Source organism: Haliotis cracherodii, unplaced genomic scaffold (genome assembly GCF_022045235.1).
Source record: "Haliotis cracherodii isolate W230 unplaced genomic scaffold, xgHalCrac1.p SCAF_7, whole genome shotgun sequence".
NCBI classification, from domain to species: Eukaryota; Metazoa; Mollusca; class Gastropoda; order Lepetellida; family Haliotidae; genus Haliotis; species Haliotis cracherodii.
The window spans coordinates 36,101,554-36,124,406 of record NW_027266330.1 but is presented as its reverse complement, the minus strand read 5'-3'; the positions used below and the strand labels follow the sequence as shown (position 1 = coordinate 36,124,406).

General features: G+C 44.6%; 1 protein-coding gene across 2 annotated transcripts in view; it reads right to left on the bottom strand.

Moving 5' to 3' along the window:
• Window positions 1-22,853, bottom strand: part of LOC139447578 (ATP-binding cassette sub-family C member 5-like) — a 78,313-nt gene that overhangs the window by 4,788 nt on the left and 50,672 nt on the right. For both annotated transcript variants that reach the window (XM_071228986.1, XM_071228987.1), the window contains 14 exons: window positions 22,647-22,719; window positions 21,402-21,605; window positions 19,568-19,733; window positions 17,550-17,903; window positions 16,250-16,437; window positions 13,175-13,330; window positions 12,307-12,436; window positions 10,533-10,815; window positions 7,978-8,164; window positions 6,324-6,413; window positions 4,698-4,887; window positions 3,999-4,158; window positions 2,815-2,893; window positions 667-780 (listed from right to left, as the gene is read on the bottom strand). In XM_071228986.1, the coding sequence (XP_071085087.1) occupies window positions 667-780; window positions 2,815-2,893; window positions 3,999-4,158; window positions 4,698-4,887; window positions 6,324-6,413; window positions 7,978-8,164; window positions 10,533-10,815; window positions 12,307-12,436; window positions 13,175-13,330; window positions 16,250-16,437; window positions 17,550-17,903; window positions 19,568-19,733; window positions 21,402-21,605; window positions 22,647-22,719 (2,374 nt within the window). The remainder of the gene's footprint in view (window positions 1-666; window positions 781-2,814; window positions 2,894-3,998; window positions 4,159-4,697; window positions 4,888-6,323; window positions 6,414-7,977; window positions 8,165-10,532; window positions 10,816-12,306; window positions 12,437-13,174; window positions 13,331-16,249; window positions 16,438-17,549; window positions 17,904-19,567; window positions 19,734-21,401; window positions 21,606-22,646; window positions 22,720-22,853) is intronic.

The following is a 22,853-nucleotide window of genomic DNA, read 5'->3' as shown; positions in this document are numbered from 1 at the left end:
GTCTCCCGTCCACACTCCTATCTCTGTGGTGTCTCGATCCCCTCCACATCCAACACACCCCTATCTCTGTGGTGTCTCCCCTCCACATCCAACACACCCCTATCTCTGTGTCTCCCCTCCACATCCAACACACCCCTATCTCTGTGGTGTCTCCCCTCCACATCCAACACACCCCTATCTCTGTGTCTCCCCTCCACATCCAACACACACCTATCTCTGTGGTGTCTCCCCTCCACATCCAACACACCCCTATCTCTGTAGTGTCTCCCCTCCACATCCAACACACCCCTATCTCTGTGGTGTCTCCCCTCCACATCCAAAACACCCCTAACTCTGTGGTGTCTCCCCTCCACATCCAACACACCCCTATCTCTGTGGTGTCTCCCCTCCACATCCAACACACCCCTATCTCTGTGTCTCCCCTCCACATCCAACACACCCCTATCTCTTTGGTGTCTCCCCTCCACATCCAACACACCCCTATCTCTGTGGTGTCTCCCCTCCACATCCAACACATCCCTATCTCTGTGGTGTCTCCCCTCCACATCCAACACACCCCTATCTCTGTGGTGTCTCTTACCTTGCTGTGTCTCCCCTCCACATCCAACACACCCCTATCTCCGTGGTGTCTCCCCTCCACACCCCTATCTCTGTGGTGTCTCTTACCTTGCTGTGTCTCAGCAGAGCACGAGCCAGACAGAGAAGTTGTCTTTCTCCTACTGAGAAGTTTTCTCCATTTTCCACAACCATGGCATCCAGTTTGTCATCCAGGCCAGCTATCTGTATTGTCCAGAGAATAAATACATAACTGACTCATGCATGTGAAACAAACACATCTTCAAAATATTTTCCACTATGAAAGATCAGTCTCAATTCTTTAGTGATCCTTGTGTTATGTGTTTTCGAGCCCCTAAGATGTTTTTCACATCCCGATACACTAAAAATAATCCTGAATATCTTTCAGAACATGTATTTCTGTTAACACTAGGATGGTCAAATAACCATGTCTTGTTAATTTCATAGCAATAATGCCTCGCCAAGCAAGCCGATCAGATGCCATCTTGTTACGAACATTGGATTTTGAGCCCCTCCATTACAGCCAAATGAAACTTAGATGCATAACATTGTCAGCCAATAACTTATAACAAAACAGGTATTCACTACCACAAGCGTAATGGTTGGCATCTCTGCTTGAGGTGGTGGGCAGGCTAACGGGTATAACATTGGCTCAGGTTCAATTCCCAACATGGGTAGAATGTTGATGTCCATTTTAGGTGTCCCCCAGCCTACTGAACCGCAAAAGGAACGTCACCATGGATACATATATGAGAAACCTTATTTGTTCAAATACTGTAAACATACTCTGAGACATATTAAAAAGATGAAACTTGGCAAAATTGATCATCAAGGTTGAAAGTAAAGTGTCAATTGTTCTTAAATCGAAACACAACACTAGTCTCTGAGAAAATGGCATCACTAGTCAGTATCTCGTGTGTCCGCCATGTGCATTGATGACTGCCGGCAACGTCGATGCATGGAATGGATGAAGGCCAAAGGCACTTGAGCCCACACTCTGAGGAATGCCTGACTCAGTTCAGCTGCAGTTGTTGACCTTGGTTGAACGTCTTTCAGCCGTCTTTGAATCTTGTCCCGCAGGTGCTCAATGGGATTTAAATCGGGACAGGGCAGGCCACTGCATGGTTCTGATGCCATTCTGCTGGAATAAGTCTCTTGTTGCTCTCGCAGTGTGGGCACAGGCGTTATCATGCTGAAACTGCGGCGACGTGCCAAATGAGGTATGGCATGTGGTCTCAAGACTTGATCAATGTACCGAGCTGCTGTGACACCATTGCCTCTCCCTGGACCGATGTTCTGGTAGACCGACCCTCTGTGCAAGACCAATTTCACCCTACACTATGATGCTCGGATCACCCCACGAGTCCCTCTCAACAATACAAGCATTTGAATAACGCTCCCCACAGCGTCGCCAGACTCTCTCTCTGCCATCTGCTGTTGAGATACAGTAACGGCTCTCGTCTGAGAAGAGGACTCTTCTCCACTGCTGGTGGCGCCAATGCTGGTGCTGTGTTGCCCACTGAAGATGGTCCCGGCGATGACTTGGTGTCAGAATGAGTCCTCGGTGTGGCCTGTGACAGTGGAGGTGTCTGCTCGTCAAGCGTCGACGCACAGTGTCCGCACTGATGTGTCACTGGGGTGTCCCCATGGTCTGTCAAGCAGTTTCAGCAGCAGTAACAAAGCGATCTTGAAGATGCTGTTGCACAATCTGACAATCCTGACATCGGGTGGTGACCCTTGGTCTTTCACTACGTGGTCGGTCATCTGTAGTGTTGGTGGTCTGGTACCATTTCTGGAGCCTGTATATGGTCCTTACGTGGACTTGAAATACATTGGCTACTTGCCAGGTGGTGTGTCCAGCTTGCAATCGTCCAAGGGCTTGGTGTCGCTGATTTTTTGTCAATCCTGGCATGTGGTAGCAATTCAATAACGAATTAATGTTATCCGATCTGGGTGGATTTTTATAGGGCAGGAAATGGGGGAACGCATGTGCATTTTGATTTGCATGGAACTCACGTGCATCGGGTTACCATGGCCGTTGCCATGATGCATTTGGGTGATTGGTTTTATTGTCATCTGCTTTGTTTTTTATCATCAAATTTTATTTTTCCAGACAAGGTAATGTTAAATATTAGAAACTTTGACAAAAATTACCCAGAAATTCATTTTCATGCAATCTTACTTGGGGTGACGTTTCTTTTGCTGTTCAGTATATTTAAAGGTATGGTCATAGCTCACCGTGTCTTTTACATGGCACTTCTGAAGGGCATCCCACAGGGAAACCTCCGCATGCTCACTGAATGGGTCCAGATTATATCTGCAAGTATAAGATAGCTACACAATAACCCGCGAAGAATAATGAATATTTCACGATAAAACATTGCTCTGTCATGACGCCATTCCGAAGATCACGTCATATATTGGACGATGTTATGTTTTAGAGGGAATTTATCTAGTAAGTTGTTCCCCATAGATGTAGCTGGGCTGAGCAGATCAATGCAGCTTTAAGTTGTGTGTTAATTGGTCTGAGCACTCACAGGTGTAGCTTTTCGATGGAACTAGGCCTTAGCTTGATTTGTTCATAGAAAATAGAAACTACACCTCAAAGCTGCCGTGTGTATTCAGTGTGGTGAGACTAAGGGGAGATAACTGGATATGAAGGGGGAGATAACTGAATATGAAGGGGAGATAACTGGATATACATGTAGATAACTGAATTTGAAGGGAGATAACTGGATATGAAGGTAGATAACTGGATAGGAGGGAGATAACTTAATTTGAAAGGGAGGTAACTGGACAGGGATGGGAGATAACTGAATTTGAAGGGAGATAACTTGATATGAAGGTAGATAACTGGATAGGAGGGAGATAACTGGATAGGAATGGGAAATAACTGGATATGAAGAGGAGGTAACTTGATAGGGATGGGAGATAACTGGATAGGAATGGGAGATAACTGGATATGAAGAGGAGGTAACTGGATAGGGATGGGATATAACTGGATAGGAATGGGAGATAACTGGATAGGAATTGGAGGTAACTGGATAGGAATGGGAGGTAACTGGATAGGAATGGGAGGTAACTGGATTTGAAAGGGAGGTAACTGGATAGGAATGGGAGATAACTGGATAGGAATGGGAGATAACTGAATTTGAAAGGGAGGTAACTGAATTTGAAAGGGAGATAACTGTATTTGAAAGGGAGGTAACTGGATAGGAATGGGAGATAACTGGATAGGAATGGGAGATAACTGAATTTGAAAGGGAGGTAACTGGATAGGGATGGGAGATGACTGGATAGGAATGGGAGATAACTGAATTTGAAAGGGAGGTAACTGGATAGGAATGGGAGATAACTGGATATGAGGAGGAGGTACCTGGAAAGGAAGGAGAGACAGCTGGATAAGAAGGGGAGATAATCACCTGACTGTTCCGACAAAGAGTACAGGGTCCTGTGGGATTATGGCCAGCTTGGACCTCAGATTATAGTGGGACACCTTGCTGATGTCGATGCCATCGATGACGATTGTCCCGGATGCTGCCTCCACAAGACGGAACAACGCCACTCCTAGAGAGGACTTCCCTGGAGAGAAAGCCAGAACATTACAGTATCCTGTTTATACATCGCAACATGTAAAATTATTTAAAAACACGTTGATTTGAGCATACAGACGAACAACATTCTTGTCAAATATTAGCCATCAAAATAATTTTTTACAAGTTTGTTGCTTTTTGGCTGGGGATTGATCTAGGATTTGAAACTAAGCACCCTTGAAGGTAAAATAGAAAAAACACATTACTTTCCAATTTTGGAAATTATTTACTTTCCAAAATTCATATCCTCAAAAATAAATTTATCCATATTACCTACAGGGAAACTTTCAAAACCAAAACAGAAAAAACAGTTTGTGCCAAAATCTTTGGCTTCAACTATTGCCTCTTGGCGTCATCTTGAGTTGATATCAGTGTTGATATATCAGCTTAAAAAAACAAAAAAACACATTACTTGACCTGGGCTTTGGGCTAAATGACTAATGGTTTAAGTTGCAGACTGCATACACAAACTTGCATAACCACTTCAACAATGACACAAGTCCAGGTTCTATTCCTGACATGGTTTACCTGAGCCTGATCTTCCTACAATGCCTATCTTTTCCTGAGGTTCCACAGAGAATGTGACACCTTTCAGGGCTAAAGGCATTCCCTCTCGATATCGCATCCGTACACGGTTGTACACAATCCTGCCATCTGCTGGCCAATCAGCGGGTGGCTCGGTGTCGGACACAGTGATGAGATCTTCTTCTGATGTATCCTGTCAGGAAACTACTTGGTTATCCACCAGAAATAGGGTTGATAGGAGGTAATCAAAATAAGCATTGTTGTTAAAAACTGTTGATTGAGCACAAAATAGGTGAGAGTGTTTTGGGGTTTTTTCAAACAATGACTTTCCAACAGATACTGAAACACTTTAAAAAAGCACATTCAGTGTTTTGCAATATTTGGCAAAATGGCAACAAATATCAAATTAAGTTGTGTGTATTTAAGCATGAGATAATCAAACAACAATGTCATCGTTTGGGATTGAATTTATTTGATGTGTTCCGTGATGAATTTGACCACCAAAACATCATTTCTGATGCTTGAAAACATATGAATCAATATGAGTCAGTCTAGTTTGAGTGATTGATACTCCAGTTGAATGACAACGGTGAGTAAATAATGGTGAGTGGACCTTACATGGAAGCAATTGATATGATGTGAAGTATCAGTGAGTGAGTGAGTGAATATGGTTTTACGCCGCTTTTAGCAATATTCCAGCAATATCACGGTGGGGGACAACAGAAATGGGCTTCACACATTGTACCCATGTCGGGAATCGAACCCGGTTCTTCAGCGTGACGAGCGAACACTTTAACCACTAGGCTGCCCGACCGCCCCTGTGAAGTATCAGATACCACTGACAAGTGTGACATAATCAACCAAAATAAAGAGCCCGACCACTCAATCCAGTTTTGGTTGCCTTAAAAGACAGTTATGCTTGTCGTAAGAGGCGACATACAGGATCAGGTGGTCAGACTCACTGACTTGGTTGATGCTGTCATCTTATCTCAATTGCGTAGGACCCGTGCAGATTTTCAGCAACCAATGCTTGCTGTTAAAGGCGACTATGCTTTTCGTAAGAGGCGACTAACGGGATCGGGTGGTCAGGTCGCTGACTTGGTTTAAGCATGTCATCGATCCCTTGCGTGGATCAATGCTCATGATGTCAGTCACTGGATTGCCTGGTCCAGACTCGATTACTTACTGACCGCAATCATATAGCTGAAATATTGCTGAGTGTGGCATTAAACAACAAACAAACAAACATCCTCACGGGAATCCAGAAAGGGATTACAGTTGTGCGTCCCCGTTCCTGTTTCCCCACCGGAATGCACAGTATCATGAGGGTACTACGCAATCTCAATCTCTCCACTCCGATTGGCTGACAAGAGAGTTCCCCAAAGGAGTTTTATGGGTGTCTCCTCAGATTTTCAAGCAGAGAGGTATCGGAGTAAACGATCTGATTTCAATGAGGTTTGCGAAATGCGAACAATGGATGCTGAGAATGAATGTGTTCACACTGGTCCATTAATTTGAGTAATAAAATGGAGCACTCTCGGAGCAGAGATACGCCTTCATTAACATGACTAATCGGGCGGTCATTTATTCCTAATCAATGTCATCTTCCAACTGTAACGAGAGTCCCACCTTGGCATACTCCTGTATTCTCTGTACACTGGTGAAGCGAGATTCTGTCTCTATAGCAAGCCTCACTGTGAACTGGAACAGTCCAGCCATCTGAAAATATAGCAGTGTACAAGGTTAATTATAACAATAATAACAACAAAACCATCATCATCATCATCATCATCATCATCATCATCATCATCACTTGTATAGCAGTTCTTCCACACAGTGCTGGTGCACTGCTGGTTATCGCTTATTAGCCAGACTGTGAACTGCAATACAAGATGTATGTGTGTGAGAGGTAGAGCTATCTGAGGCCCCCCGACCCCAATACACCCTTACTGCGGCCGCACAAACCAGAATTGTTACTGCTGAATTTAGGAAACATAGCTGCAGGTTTTCAGTCCATACTAGAGGTCTATGCATGTACAGATGAGTTAAAAATATCTGACATAGTGCTCCTTGAAAAGAGATAAGGAAGACAACATATGGATGTCAAGTTGACATCCATAAATTATCTTCCTTTTGTGTATCACTTCTAAATGCCTTTCACATATCTTGATGTTCTTGAATGATGCATGAAGACTTGTCAGCTTGGATCTGATTTGGGAGGCTGTTCCAGTCATCTGGAGGTGCATGAGGACAAGCTCAAAGTCCATCTCCCTTAGACTTTGGGATGTTCAAGGACAGGGAGTGAGTTCAGTTTAACACCAGTTTGAGTGAGTGAGTGAGTGCGTGAGTGAGTGAGTGAGTTTGGTTTAACGCCGCTTTTAACATTATTCTAGTTATATCACAGCGTGTCAGCTTAATGTGGGAGGAAAGCCCGAAGTGATACAGGTCTCAGACGTTTACACACTTCGGTGAAACCCACAAGCACGGGTATGGTGCTGACAAACCTAGAAACATAATCGGGGCGAACCGGGATTCGAACCCACAATCATAGGTTTCTGGCGTGCCCAGGGGACGCAACCCTGCACAGCGAATTGCGGCGCCTTAGACAACTGGGCCACCCGTGCCCCCAACACCAAGTTGAACAGCATTTCAGTTCCATCTCGCACTGTCAGCTGATACAGGTCTGATGTGGCAGACCATGTGAAAATTCATATCATTTTTCATTGAATGTCCTTTTTTCAAATCAGCTGGACACGATTTGCTGCATACATTTCTCTATTTATTTTTTTTCCTTTCTGTCATTTAATGTATTAATTGAAAATACGCACACATGTTAATCTATGGGAGATGGCATGTTAGGTCACAAACAGACAAACAATCTATTTCTCATCATCAACCAATACTAAAAGCAGACCCCAAAGCTGCTTTTTATTATATTGCTTTATTTGGCTTCCTGCATTATCTGCCATCATGAAAACCAGCGATGTTGTTTGTGATACTATAAAATCAGGAAAGATTTTTGGACAGAACTTGAAGGGGCATCCATTTCCATTTAGTATAACTGTGTAGTGATTGGGAAATAAAAAACAATAATTCTTAAAGTGTTTAAAACATGGAAACATATCAAAAAGTCAAAATGAAAATAAATCAAATTCGATAAAAATACCCAATTTTTGTTTTAAGGCCATGAAAACGTGGCTTTAATTAAATATATCAAAAATAAAAAAATATGAAATAAATATAAACACTTTTTACAAAAAGTGATGAAAACCCATGGCCTGACCTGCACAGCAAAGGCAAGAGCGAGTCCAGCGACAGGTGGTGTGATGTTGTCGTAGTTGAAGACAATAATAAGTCCCGTTGTACCGCTGATGCAGACGCACAGGAGATCAAGACGCACAGACAGCCAGCGACTCGCTGAGTAGAAGATGAAGAAAGGGACAGAATTGGTATCCATCAGTTTCTGGAACCTGAAAAGGAAATTGACACAATCATAATAAAATATTAAAACTTGGGTGTTTCACAATTTCTACAAATCTCATCCAGATCAAGGTTTAACACCAAGAGAAGTTATCAGCTTCACAACCTGAGGAGAGGTGAGATGGGGCATAACGTCGCGTTCAGGATTATTGCACTTTTGCATGTGCATCCATAGCTGTGTCTGTTTTGTGTGTGTGTGTGTGTGTGTGGTGTGTGTGTGTGGTGTGTGTGTGTGGTGTGTGTGTGTGTGTGTGTGTGTGTGTGTGTGTGTGTGTGTGTGTGTGTGTGTGTGTGTGTGTGTGTGTGTGTGTGTGTGTACTAACCCGGACTAATGCCAGTTTTACAGCACTAGCCCACTGACATACCATGCAGCAGTTCAACATGAATACCTCACTCAGACACAGTATACTGACTCTGAGCCAAGCAGTTCTTGATTAAGACCCTTAATGCCGAGTGCCAGACACAGTAACGTTTTTCGATGGACACCACAATGTATTCTTTAAAGACATCATTCCTAAGTGTGACTATCAGAAACTTATTCTATATGGTCCCAGGATTCACTCAGGTCTTTGGGCTCTGAATTCAAGCACGTTTTAAGCACATTTCAAAGAAGAACATTTGTTTTCAAGGACCACTTATATTCATCCAAACATACATCCTGAATGAACAATAGCTCCAAGCAGGTTATGTTTAGCACATTAAACTGAGTTTTAGCAATATAATCATAACACAAAATACTGAAGCTAACTTTCGGCCCTGATTCTGTCATGACATAATATTCTGGTTGATATAACATTGTCATGATATAACATTCTGGTTGATATAACATTCTGGTTGATATAACATTCTGTCATGATATAATATTCTGGTTGTGTAACATTCTGTCATGATATAACATTCTGGTTGATATAACATCCTGTCATGATATAACATTCTGGTTGATATAACATTCTGTCATGATATAACATTCTGGTTGATATAACATTGTCATGAGATAACATTCTGGTTGATTTAACATTCTGTCATGAGATAACATTCTGGTTGATATAACATTCTGTCATGATATAACATTCTGTCATGATATAACATTGTGGTTGATGTAACATTCTGGTTGATATAACATCATGTTATGATATAACATTGTGGTTGATATAACATTCTGTCATGATATAACATTCTGGTTGATATAACATTCTGTCATGATATAACATTCTGGTAGATTTAACATTCTGTCATGAGATATCATTCTGGTTGATATAACATTCTGTCATGATATAACATTCTGTCATGATATAACATTGTGGTTGATATAACATCATGTCATGATATAACATTGTGGTTGATATAACATTCTGTCATGATATAACATTCTGGTTGATATAACATTCTGTCATGATATAACATTCTGGTAGATATAACATTCTGTCATGATATAACATCATGTCATGATATAACATTCTGGTAGATATAACATTCTGGTTGATGTAACATTCTGGTTGATATAACATTCTGTCATGATATAACATTCTGGTAGATATAACATTCTGGTTGATATAACATTCTGGTTGAAATAACATACTTGACCTAGTTACGTATTCAGGGAGAATGAGAGTGAGTAAGTATTGTATTGGTCTTGGTGTGTTGAGTGAATGCATAAACCACAAGGCTACCCGACCGCCCTATGGAGAACAAGAGTCAAATGCATCTCACTATAAAGTCAAAACTGAACTATATGCAGTAATAAATACGATGCGCAATCTCACAACACCCACAATGAACTGGAGCCAGTTTTTCTTTTGTACACAATGCATTGAAACTCAATCAATTTTCAGCGGCAATTTTGGCACATCTAGACCAATTTTATTTACTTTTCCAGCACTTCGATGGTAAAACAGCAGTTATCTCATCCAGATCAAGGTTTAACACCAAGAGAAGTTATCAGCTTCACAACCTGAGGAGAGGTGAGATGGGGCATAACGTCGCGTTCAGGATTATTGCACTTTTGCATGTGCATCCATAGCTGTGTCTGTTTTGTGTGTGTGAGTGTGTGTGTGTGTGTGTGTGTGTGTGTGTGTGTGTGTGTGTGTGTGTGTGTGTGTGTGTGTGTGTGTGTGTGTCTGTGTGTCTGTGTCTGTGTCTGTGTGTGTGTGTGTGTCTGTGTCTGTGTGTGTGTGTGTGTCTGTTTGTACTAGTCCCGACTAATGCCAGTTTTACAGCACTAGCCCACTAACATACCATGCAGCAGTTGAACATGAATACCTAACTCAGACACAGTCTACTGACTCCGAGCCAGTTAAGCTTTTTTCATCGGTCCATTATTATAACAGAGCCCTCTAATACAAGGAACTACGAACTTACGTTGCCACGAATTCCTCCATCTTGCCGTATGCATGTATGGTGGTGATGCCCTGGACGGAGGCGGTGATGTGGCTGACCAGCGGAGACTTTGTCACAGCATCCAGACGCTTCAAGTTGCGTGCACAGCGAACAAACATCACGAACAGACACGCAAACAACGCGACGAGCGGTATCATGGCAACCAGAAACCAGGCCGACATGTAGCAGATCATCAGGAGCGAGAAGACAACCTGCAGTACGTTGGTGATGAACACTTCAGCCTGCATGGGGAGCCGGATGTCCACTGTAACACGTCAAGGTAATAACAATCTCATTAAAATCAGACCTTAGTTCTCGCTACCGCTAAACAAAGATCTGAAGACATCCCATTAGGGGTCACGTCAGAACGACCTTTCATCCGACCAATCAGAGCGTCGCTTATCAGATTATGAAAGTGACAGTCGGAATGCGATTTCTAATCATGCAACCTCGAAAACTTTAACACAGGGTATTCCGAACGACAGTTACAGGATAACGACTGAATCAATACAATCGGGAACATCTATTAGCCATTCCAGAATGTTCTTTTGTTCAGGTTTCAAATTTGTAATCAAGAATTTGTCAAAAAATGTTTCGAAGAGTGGTTGCCAATTTGAAATTAGTGCCGTAAAGCACAAGAAAGCTGCCTTCTGATTGGTCATTCCATTGGTCGGTCAAAGTTCGTGCAAGGTCGGTCTGACGTGATCCGTAATGGAATGTCCTCAGATCATTGTTTAGCCGTAGCGAGAACTAAGATCCGATTTTAATGAGATTGAGGTAATAATGTCAGCAAGTTTTTCGTTTTTATTGATTGTTGTTTAACGCCGCACTCAGCAATATTCCACCTATATGGCGGCGGTCTGTAAATAATCGAGTCTGGACCAGACAATCCAGTGATTGATATCATGAGCATCGATCCACGCAACCCTGTGACCCTGACCAACCGATCCCGTTAGTTCACCTCTTACGACAAGCAGTCACCTTTCACAGCAACCATAGGTTGCTGAAGACATACCGTGGTATTCCAACCCAGATCTTTAGGGGTGGTAAGTAAATTTATTTTGCTTAATTTAGTATATTTCAGCAAAATTTCGGCAGCCTTTAGATAATAGAACCAGGATTCGAACCCACAATCATAGGTTTCTGGCGTGCTCAAGGGACGCAACCCTGTACAGCGAATCGCGGCGCCTTAGACGACTGGGCCCCCCGTGCCCCCTGATATTTTAAAGAGATTGAGGCCAAGACAGTACAAACATAAGGTCAACATCTCATCACAGACTTGCTCCTAGCTAGAATTTCTCCTGAAGCTAATTAATTTGAACCAAGGATAAAAGGATCTTGGCATGTCCAAGGGACACAACTCTTAAGAGCAAATTGCTTCACCTTAGACAAGTCGAGCACGCAAGTCCCTTGAATCTTAAGGGTTCAATAGATAGTGTGTTGGTTTAACGCCGCTTTTAACAGTATTCCAGTTATATCACAGCGTGTCAGCTCAATGCGGGAGGAAAGCCCGAAGTGATACAGGTCTCAGACGTTTACACACTTCGGTGAAACCCACAAGCACGGGTATGGTGCTGACAAACCTAGAAACATAATCGGGGCGAACCGGGATTCGAACCCACAATCATAGGTTTCTGGCGTGTTCAAGGGACGCAACTCTGCCCAGCGAATCGCGGCGCCTTAGACGACTGGGCCACCCGTGCCCCCTTTAATAGATAGAAATCTAAATTAGTCAACTCGACAACTTCCCCCTCACCTTCGTCCATGTCAGCTGAGAACCTGTTGACGATCCGACCCGTGGGAGTCGTGTCAAAGAACTCCATGGGGCTGTCTAATATGTTCTTGAACGCGCGGTCATGGAGTCCGCTGGAAGCCTTCAGGGTGGCCTGCAAACATCAGAGCAGCAAATTGTTACCGTAATCGACATAATAAGCACCCCGCTTTAATACTGTCAATCTTGAAATTAACACGAGCGTGAATTAAATGCGAAAAAAGCGAGTGGACTTTGCTCGCATTTTTAAACATCGCATTTATATCAACAATAAGACATACGCTGATGTATTCCACACCACTGTTTATTGAGCAGTACTTGTATATAAAGTATATAAACAATGTCATTCAAACACTAATTACATCCTGTGAATTGTCACTGCTGGGGTCAAGACAAGAGTTCTACTCACTTATGTCATCACTGATCACACCTGCAAGTCTAGACAGATGCTACCCTTTGTTCTTAGCGACTGCGTCAAAGGCCGACACGAGCCAGCGCGTAGTATTGCTTTTGCGGAAGTACTTTACTCAGCGCTAATAAGCGGTGCTATTTGGTACTTAATTATTGTGCACTTAATTATTGGCAATTAAATTCTGGCAAAATATATCTGTCGTGTATAATACGCACTTCTTTTGTATCATTTCAGGTACGCAAACGTATAAATTTACGATCTTTCAACTCTGTTTTTTTTTCACCAAAATTATATTCTAATAAGAGCATCCTATTTCTAATTTTGAGAAATTAGCGCCCTGGGCGCTTATTACATCGAATACGGTATAAGTCACAGTCAGTAAATATTCCAGCTAAGACACACAGGACACGGGACAGGTTGTACTACACAGTTCACTGTTACCTTCATGAAGACAAAGGCCCGGCAGAAGGTGAGCACCAGCATCATGACCACAAACATTCCATAGACGAGGGTGTAGGTGTTCCGCATCGGGTGATCGCTGATGTTCCTATTGTTGCTGGACATCGTCACATTGTTGATGGTGACCATTGTGTTATTCTGTAACATGGACAGTTCAGTTGGTTATTGCTCTGACAAAACAGGTGTCATAGTGTTGATGGTGACCATTGTGTTATTCTGTAACATGGACAGTTCAGTTTCGTTATCGCTCTGACAAAACAGGTGTCATAGTGTTGATGGTGACCACTGTGTTATTCTGTAACATGGACAGTTGGTTATTGCTCTGACAAAACAGGTGTCATAGTGTTGATGGTGACCACTGTGTTATTCTGTAACATGGACAGTTGGTTATTGCTCTGACAAAACAGGTGTCATAGTGTTGATGGTGACCACTGTGTTATTCTGTAACATGGACAGTTTGTTATCGCTTTGACAAAACAGGTGTCATGGTGTTTCACAACAATTACCGCCAACCTTCCTAGCTCTCATGCTACATCTTGAATTTAGTCATATTTTCCATGCCCCCAAACAAAGGGTGCACATGGTCCTGTCCCAAACATGAAGTGTTGACCTGGCAGCGGAGAGTGAGTGAGTGAGTTGGGATCAACTAGGGCAGGGACGAGTCCAAATTTACTACCCAGGTACCCACCCCGCCCCCCCTATTACCTGACTCTAACCGGGTACCCACGTCCACTGTAGGTCTCAAGAGATGTTCGATTGGGAATTCTTTTACCATAGCCCTGGCAAAACGTATTAAGATACATGTATTAAACGGTCTGGCCATGTAAACACTGAAGTTGACTTAGTTATATCTTTATTCAACCATATGAAAAATCAGAAGGAATGGGTGCATAGTCAGAAAGTATGGGAACATTTGTGGCTTGTAGTGTAACCATAGAGTTCTAGATAATTTTTGCCATTAAACAATATATCATGTGACTAACCACGGGTCTGGGTAGTCCTGTGGGTTCCCTGGGTCCTACTCAGTACCACCCGACCCGGGTACCAGAGTTACCCATCCCACCCCTAGCTTCAACAGTATCCCAATTACATCCCAGCATGTCAGCTTGCTGTGGGAGGAAAGCCGGAAGAGATGCGTCTAAGACATTTACCACTTTGATGAAATCAACGACCACTGGCATGGTGCTGACAAACCTAGACACGTAATGGGGTCAACCGGGATTCAAACCCATGATCACAGGGTTCTGGCGTGCCCAAGGAACACAACTCTGATCCATGAAATGCGGCACGTCAGATGTCCGGGCCACCCATGCAATGTGCAATAAACATAGCGTATGGATTCTACATAAAATAAATGTGAAATTATTATCAACAATGAAGGTTTAGAAATAAATACAACTGGTTCTCAAGCACTAACTCATTTCATTCACACCTGATCAAGAGGTTCTTTGACTGAAAAAAGGAAGCAGAAAGAAAAGAAAAAAATTCTGTGAAAAACATGTTATTTGTGTTGAATGTCGCTAAATGCTTTACACAGATCAGCAAATTTTTAAACATTAACCAGGGTAAATCAAGGATCAATTGTACGAAAAGTGTTGCCATTAAAACCAAACTATGATTTGGATGGGGACATTTCCACAAATCAGAGATCATCAAATGGGAACCAAAGGCCAAAAATAGCAGAGCCCATTTTAAACTCAATAGCTGCAGTAGTTGCCGGATGAATTCAATTTTCAGAAACCAGCTATAGCAGGTGAGGCAAAATGGGGTTAAATGTTGCATGATCATGTCAGGTGCTTGTACTAGTCTAGACATTTGCCTGTTTTACAGTGCTAACCCAGAGATACCATGCTGCAGTATAACACGGTGTACTGTCTTGAGCTAGCCACTACTTCGCCGAGGCATCTTTTAATGTCTTTTGGTATCATGCAGCCAGGGAATCGATTCAGCCGCCTTCAACCCTCTGGGGAGATGCTCTATCCACTACACCACGGAGGCAGTCTCCATGCAGACGCTCTATCCACTACACCACAGAGGCAGTCTCCGGGCAGACACTCTATCCACTACACCACGGAGGCAGTTTCCGGGCAGACGCTCTATCCACTACACCACAGAGGCAGTCTCCGGACAGATGCTCATCCACTACACCACGGAGGCAGTCTCCGGACAGATGCTCATCCACTACACCACAGAGGCAGTCTCCAGGTAGATACTCTTTAGACTACACCACGGAGGCAGTCTTCGGGCAGACACTCTATCCACTACACCACGGAGGCAGTTTCCGGGCAGACGCTCTATCCACTACACCACAGAGGCAGTCTCCGGGTAGATACTCTATAGACTACACCACGGAGGCAGTCTCCGGGCAGATGCTCTTTCCACTACACCACGGAGGCAGTCTCCGGGCAGATGCTCTATCCACTACACCACGGAGGCAGTCTCCGGGTAGATACTCTATCCAGTACACCACGGAGGCAGTCTCCGGGTAGATACTCTTTAGACTACACCACGGAGGAAGTCTCCAGGCAGATGCTCTTTCCACTACACCACGGAGGCAGTCTCCTGGCAGATGCTCTATCCAGTACACCACGGAGGCAGTCTCCAGGCAGATGCTCTATCCAGTACACCACGGAGGCAGTCTCCGCGCAGATGCTCATCCACTACACCACGGAGGCAGTCTCCGGACAGACGCACTATCCACTACACCACGGATGCAGTCTCCGGACAGACGCACTATCCACTACACCACGAAGGCGGTCTGTGGGCAGATGCTCTATCCACTACCCCATGGAGGCAGTCTCCGGGCATATGCTCTTTCCACTACACCACGGAGGCAGTCTCCAGGCAGACATTCTACCCACTACACCACAGAGGCAGTCTCCAGGGTAGACACTCTATCCACTACCCCACGGAGGCAGTCTCTGGGCAGATGCTCTTTCCACTACACCACAGGGGCAGTCTGGTCTCTGGGTAGATGCTCTATCCACACCCACACCACACCCATCTATAACACCCCCAGCTACAGCAATATGCAGATCAGTAATGAGAGGTACATACACCATTGCCCTGGTTCAACCAGAAGGAGAGAAACCAGTTTGCGCCCGTCTGGGAGGCTACGGACAAGAAGAAGATGAGAAACACGCCGAAACAGACGAGATATCCTCCTCCGTCTTGGATGTACTGGCGATATATTTCCTTTGAAACAGTTCCCGTACTTCTCTCTTCAGCAACAATCAGTTTCCCGTCTGAGAAGTAAAAATTAACAAATCATTCACACCAAATTAGTAATGGTCCAGTCTGTCAAACTTTCGGGTCTACTTGCCTGGCTCTTAACATCATTTTCAGCATATATTCATGTTAACAAATGGACTATCATTAGTTGAACTTACTAGACGGAACAAAATTTACTAGACTGCTGGCTTTAGGGACTGGTCATTTATCATAGGGTGGTAGTGGGCTGATCAGATTCAGGAATGGGGCAGGGGTCATTTAAAAAGAGGGAGTGGAAGAAGGGGCCAAATGTATCACAACTATGGGGGGTGGGGTCATGAAACATAAATAAATTGTAAATTTGAATATTATTTAGTATTTTTGGACTGAAAATGTATTATGGTGGGTGTGGTGGGGTACACACAAAAGTCAGCACAATTTGTCAAAACCAATCCAACTAGCCATCCTGCGCCCACCTGTAATAAATGACCAAACCCTGAATTGCAGACTGATGTTCAGAGGTATAACATTCTGGGAACTTATAGGATGAATTAAACACAAAAAAAAGATTTTCTACAGTGCAACAGTGGTGAGATTTGAGACTGACTCGTGCACTGCAAGTGTGGGGATCCACATCTCATGCAAAAAGCAAACCCTCAACAGGGAAGGGGTTAAATGTTACAATGAACAATGTTTCTGTTATATCAAGATAGCCAGTTCAATGTGGGAGGAATGTCTGACAATACTCAGGATGAGTGAGTGAGTGAGTTGGGTTTAACGCCCCTTTTAACAGTGTTCCAGTTATATCACGGCGTGTCAGCTCAATGTGGGAGGAAAGCCCGAAGTGATGCAGCTCTCAGACGTTTACCACTTCGGTGAAACCCACGAGCACGGGCATGGTGCTGACAAACCTAGAAAACATAATCGGAGCGAACCAGGATTCGAACCCACAATCACAGGTTTCTGGCATGCCCAACTCTGCACTGAGAATCGCGGCGCCTTACACGACTGGGCCACCCATGGGCAAGACTCAGGTTGTCGATGTATATAACACTGTGGACAACAACAAGAACCTTATGGCACTTACAGATGAAAGATAAACTGATGCATTTTAGAAAAAAGATGGGGTGCATATTGTAATTCTTACCTTCATCACCATCTCCTGAGCTGCTTGACGACAATGTACTGAACTGCCTCTCCACTCTCATGCCTGGACCCCCAGAGAACACCTCGGGCTGGGGCTTCTCCACCATTGCACCTCGTGAGAACAACCTCTCTAAGGGAGGAGGGGCTGGGGCCATACCCGCCCCCCGAGAAAACATTCTCTCCAAGGGGGGTGCTTTGTTGCGTGTAATAGGGGATATATTTCCCATCCCTGCTCCTCTAGAAAACAGTCTCTCAAGTGGCGGTGGGGGTTTACCAATTGGAGTGCTCTCCCCTGGATTGGCATTGGCAGACTTGTCGTTATGGATGTCAGATGTTGACAGTGAAGATAATCTTTCTGGAAAAGAGAATACATATTATGTATGCTGAACAAAAAGAGAAAGGGATCATGAATACTTTCATGGATATTTTTTGTAGTGAAGACTGAGTATGCAATTTCATAACAATATCGTCAAAAATACGTTCCAGTTAAATGCTCAATATCTTCACTGGAAAAATACAAGCAATTTTCTGAATAGTTTAAAGCATCAACATTACGCATACATGAATATGAGAAAGATTCTCTTTAAAATTCAATATTTCAATACATTCTAAATGATTCTATCATCAGTCCACGCACAACTCAGGTTAAATTACCTATTCAATGAAACACCCTAGTTAATTAACTCTACAGCCAACCTGTGGCTACAGATACCCCACCTCCCCCCAACATGACACCCTGAACTGACCTGTGGCTACAGATACTCCACCTCCCCCAACATGACACCCTGCACTGACCTGTGGCTACAGATACTCCACCTCCCCCCAACATGACACCCTGCACTGACCTGTGGCTACAGATACTCCACCAACCCCAACATGACACCCTGAACTGACCTGTGGCTACAGATACTCCTCCCCCCAACATGACACCCTGCACTGACCTGTGGGTACAGATACTCCACCAACCCCAACATGACACCCTGAACTGACCTGTGGCTACAGATACTCCACCAACCCCAACATGACACCCTGAACTGACCTGTGGGTACAGACACCCCACCTCCCACAACATGACACCCTGCACTGACCTGTGGCTACAGATACCCCACCTCCCACAACATGACACCCTGCACTGACCTGTGGCTACAGATACTCCACCTCCCCCAACATTACACCCTGCACTGACCTGTGGCTACAGATACTCCACCAACCCCAACATGACACCCTGCACTGACCTGTGGGTACAGACACCCCACCTCCCACAACATGACACCCTGCACTGACCTGTGGCTACAGATACTCCACCTCCCCCAACATGACACCCTGCACTGACCTGTGGCTACAGATACTCCACCAACCCCAACATGACACCCTGAACTGACCTGTGGCTACAGATACTCCACCAACCCCAACATGACACCCTGCACTGACCTGTGGGTACAGACACCCCACCTCCCACAACATGACACCCTGCACTGACCTGTGGCTACAGATACTCCACCTCCCCCAACATGACACCCTGCACTGACCTGTGGCTACAGATACTCCACCACCCCCAACATGACACCCTGAACTGACCTGTGGCTACAGATACTCCACCAACCCCAACATGACACCCTGAACTGACCTGTGGCTACAGATACTCCACCACCCCCAACATGACACCCTGAACTGACCTGTGGCTACAGATACTCCACCACCCCCAACATGACACCCTGCACTGACCTGTGGCTACAGATACTCCACCACCCCCAACATGACACCCTGAACTGACCTGTGGCTACAGATACTCCACCACCCCCAACATGACACCCTGAACTGACCTGTGGCTACAGATACTCCACCACCCCCAACATGACACCCTGAACTGACCTGTGGCTACAGATACTCCACCAACCCCAACATGACACCCTAAACTGACCTGTGGGTGCAGATACTCCACCAACCCCAACATGACACCAAGCACTGACCTGTGGCTACAGATACCCCACCTCCCCCAACATGACACCCTGCACTAACCTGTGGGTACAGTATCAGCTTCTTCGTCTTCCTCCATCTGCTCGGTGTAGAACATCTTGATCAGCCCACTGTACTCCCCGTCCTGCTGCATCAGCTCATCATGGGTGCCCTTCTCTTCTATCTGGCCCTCCTTCAGGAACATCACCTCGTCACAGTGAACCAGGTACTACAAGTACAGTCAGAGCAGTGAACCAGGTACTACAAGTACAGTCAGAGCAGTGAACCAGGTCTACAAGTACAGTCAGAGCAGTGAACCAGGTCTACAAGTACAGTCAGAGCAGTGAACCAGGTCTACAAGTACAGTCAGAGCACTGAACCAGGTCTACAAGTACAGTCAGAGCACTGAACCAGAGTACAGTCAGAGCAGTGAACCAGGTCTACAAGTACAGTCAGAGCAGTGAACCAGGTACTACAAGTACAGTCAGAGCAGTGAACCAGGTCTACAAGTACAGTCAGAGCAGTGAACCAGGTCTACAAGTACAGTCAGAGCAGTGAACCAGGTACTACAAGTACAGTCAGAGCAGTGAACCAGGTACTACAAGTACAGTCAGAGGAGTGAACCAGGTCTACAAGTACAGTCAGAGCACTGAACCAGGTCTACAAGTACAGTCAGAGCAGTGAACCAGGTACTACAAGTACAGTCAGAGCAGTGAACTAGGTACTACAAGTACAGTCAGAGCAGTGAACCAGGTCTACAAGTACAGTCAGAGCAGTGAACCAGGTCTACAAGTACAGTCAGAGCACTGAACCAGGTCTACAAGTACAGTCAGAGCAGTGAACCAGGTACTACAAGTACAGTCAGAGCAGAGAACCAGGTACTACAAGTACAGTCAGAGCACTGAACCAGGTACTACAAGTACAGTCAGAGGAGTGAACCAGGTCTACAAGTACAGTCAGAGCAGTGAACCAGGTACTACAAGTACAGTCAGAGGAGTGAACCAGGTACTACAAGTACAGTCAGAGCACTGAACCAGAGTACAGTCAGAGCACTGAACCAGAGTACAGTCAGAACACTGAACCAGAGTAGAGTCAGAACACTGAACCAGAGTACAGTCAGAGCACTGAACCAGAGTACAGTCAGAACACTGAACCAGAGTACAGTCAGAACACTGAACCAGGTACTACAAGTACAGTCAGAGCACTGAACCAGAGTACAGTCAGAGCACTGAACCAGAGTACAGTCAGAACACTGAACCAGAGTAGAGTCAGAACACTGAACCAGAGTACAGTCAGAGCACTGAACCAGAGTACAGTCAGAACACTGAACCAGAGTACAGTCAGAGCACTGAACCAGAGTACAGTCAGAACACTGAACCAGGTATTGAGTTACATCTTGAGTTAATATTCATGCTTTAATGACCAGGTGGGCCAGTAGTCAGAACACTAAAATAATACCTGGTCATTACTAATTATATCTGTGTGACCATACTCCTGGTTGTAGAAGAGAAGTATCAGACCAATATTGGATCTGATGGGTAATAACAGACCCATCTGGATCTGATGGGCAATAACAGACCCAACTGCATCTGATGGGTAATAACAGACCCACCTGGATCTTATGGGTAATAACAGACCCACCTGGATCTGATGGGTAATAACAGACCATCTGCATCTGATGGGTAATAACAGACCCACCTGGATCGGATGGGTAATAACAGACCCAACTGGATCTGATGGGTAATAACAGACAACCTGCATCTGATGGGTAATAACAGACCACCTGCATCTGATGGGTAATAACAGACCACCTGCATCTGATGGGTAATAACAGACCCACCTGGATCAGATGGGCAATAACAACCCACCTGAGTCTTGTGTGTCATAAGAGACTCACCTGGAGCTGATGCGTGACAAACAGCACGGTCTTCCCCTTCAGCATCTTCAGGAGAACTTCATTGGCAATGTGTTGTCCAACGTGGACGTCGACAGCAGACAGAGGGTCGTCAAGCAGGTAGATCTCACTGTCGCTGTACACTGCCCGAGCCATGCTGATCCGCTGCTTCTGTCCCCCACTCAGGTTGAGACCCCGTTCTCCAATCTGGACCAGAAGAGTGAGTATAAATATATATATATATACACAGGTCTTTCCACATTCATTTGTGTTGGCCACAGGCCCATGAGTGAGTGAGTGAGTGAGTGAGTGAGTGAGTGAGTGAGTGAGTGAGTGAGTGAGTGAGTGAGTGAGTGAGTGAGTGAGTGAGTGAGCGAGCGAGTGAGAGGGTGAGAAAATGGGAAATGACGCAAGGTAACTATATATACCAAGGTATATTGTTGGCCACAGGCCCATGAGTGAGTGAGTGAGTGAGTGAGTGAGTGAGTGAGTGGGTGGCTGGGTGTTTGAGTGAGTGGGTGGCTGGGTGTTTGAGTGAGTGGGTGGCTGGGTGGGTTCCTTGGTGAGTGAGTGAGTGGGAAATAAGGCAAGGCAAGTATATATACCCAGGTTTATTCTGTATACATGTAGGCCACAGGCCTGTGGGTGAGTGATGGAGGAGGGGGAGCAATATAACAGTAGCCTGTTAATAATCAAGCAGAAACGAGACAATCCAGTATTTGATAGCATCAGCAACAAGCCAAAACCTTCAAGAATTGCCCAACAATCAGTCACCCCTGGCAACCTGACCCTGGCAACCTGACCCTGGCAACCTGACCCTGGCAACCTGACCCCAGCAACAAGTCTGGAGCACTGTGGACCTGGGACCTCTGAGGGTGTGTTTAGGTTTGTTTGTTTGTTTGTTGTTTAAACGCAGCACTCAGCAATATTCCAGCTCTATGACAGCTGTCTGTAAATAATCGAGTGCGGACAGACAATCCAGTGATTGATATCATGATCATTGATCTTCTAATTTTGTTTTATTGTAGGATTCGTATTTTGTATGTCTGCATGATATGTTAAATGTTTGGGTCATGTTTTATGTTTGATGAAAAAAAATCCAAAATCAAATTTTTCTGCAATTCTGCAGTAAGTTACATTTTCTGAAAAACATTCTGCGAACGCGAAATCGCAGAATTCGTCCAAGACCGTAACTTGCTTGGGACCTGTTCTGGCCCAGACTCGAATTGCTGAATGCAAGATTCATACCTCTGTCGAATCACCAGATACAAAAGTATGGAAGTCCGTATTCAAGGCACAGGCTCTGACAATCTCATTGTAGCTGAAACAAATAAGTCATTGTTTTTATGCACAATGCCGCTTAGGTGTCTAACCAAGGAATAAATTGATCAAAAACAAGTTTTTTTGGAAATTGATTAAAAACATATTTCATATGTAAGTGATCAAAAGAACTAA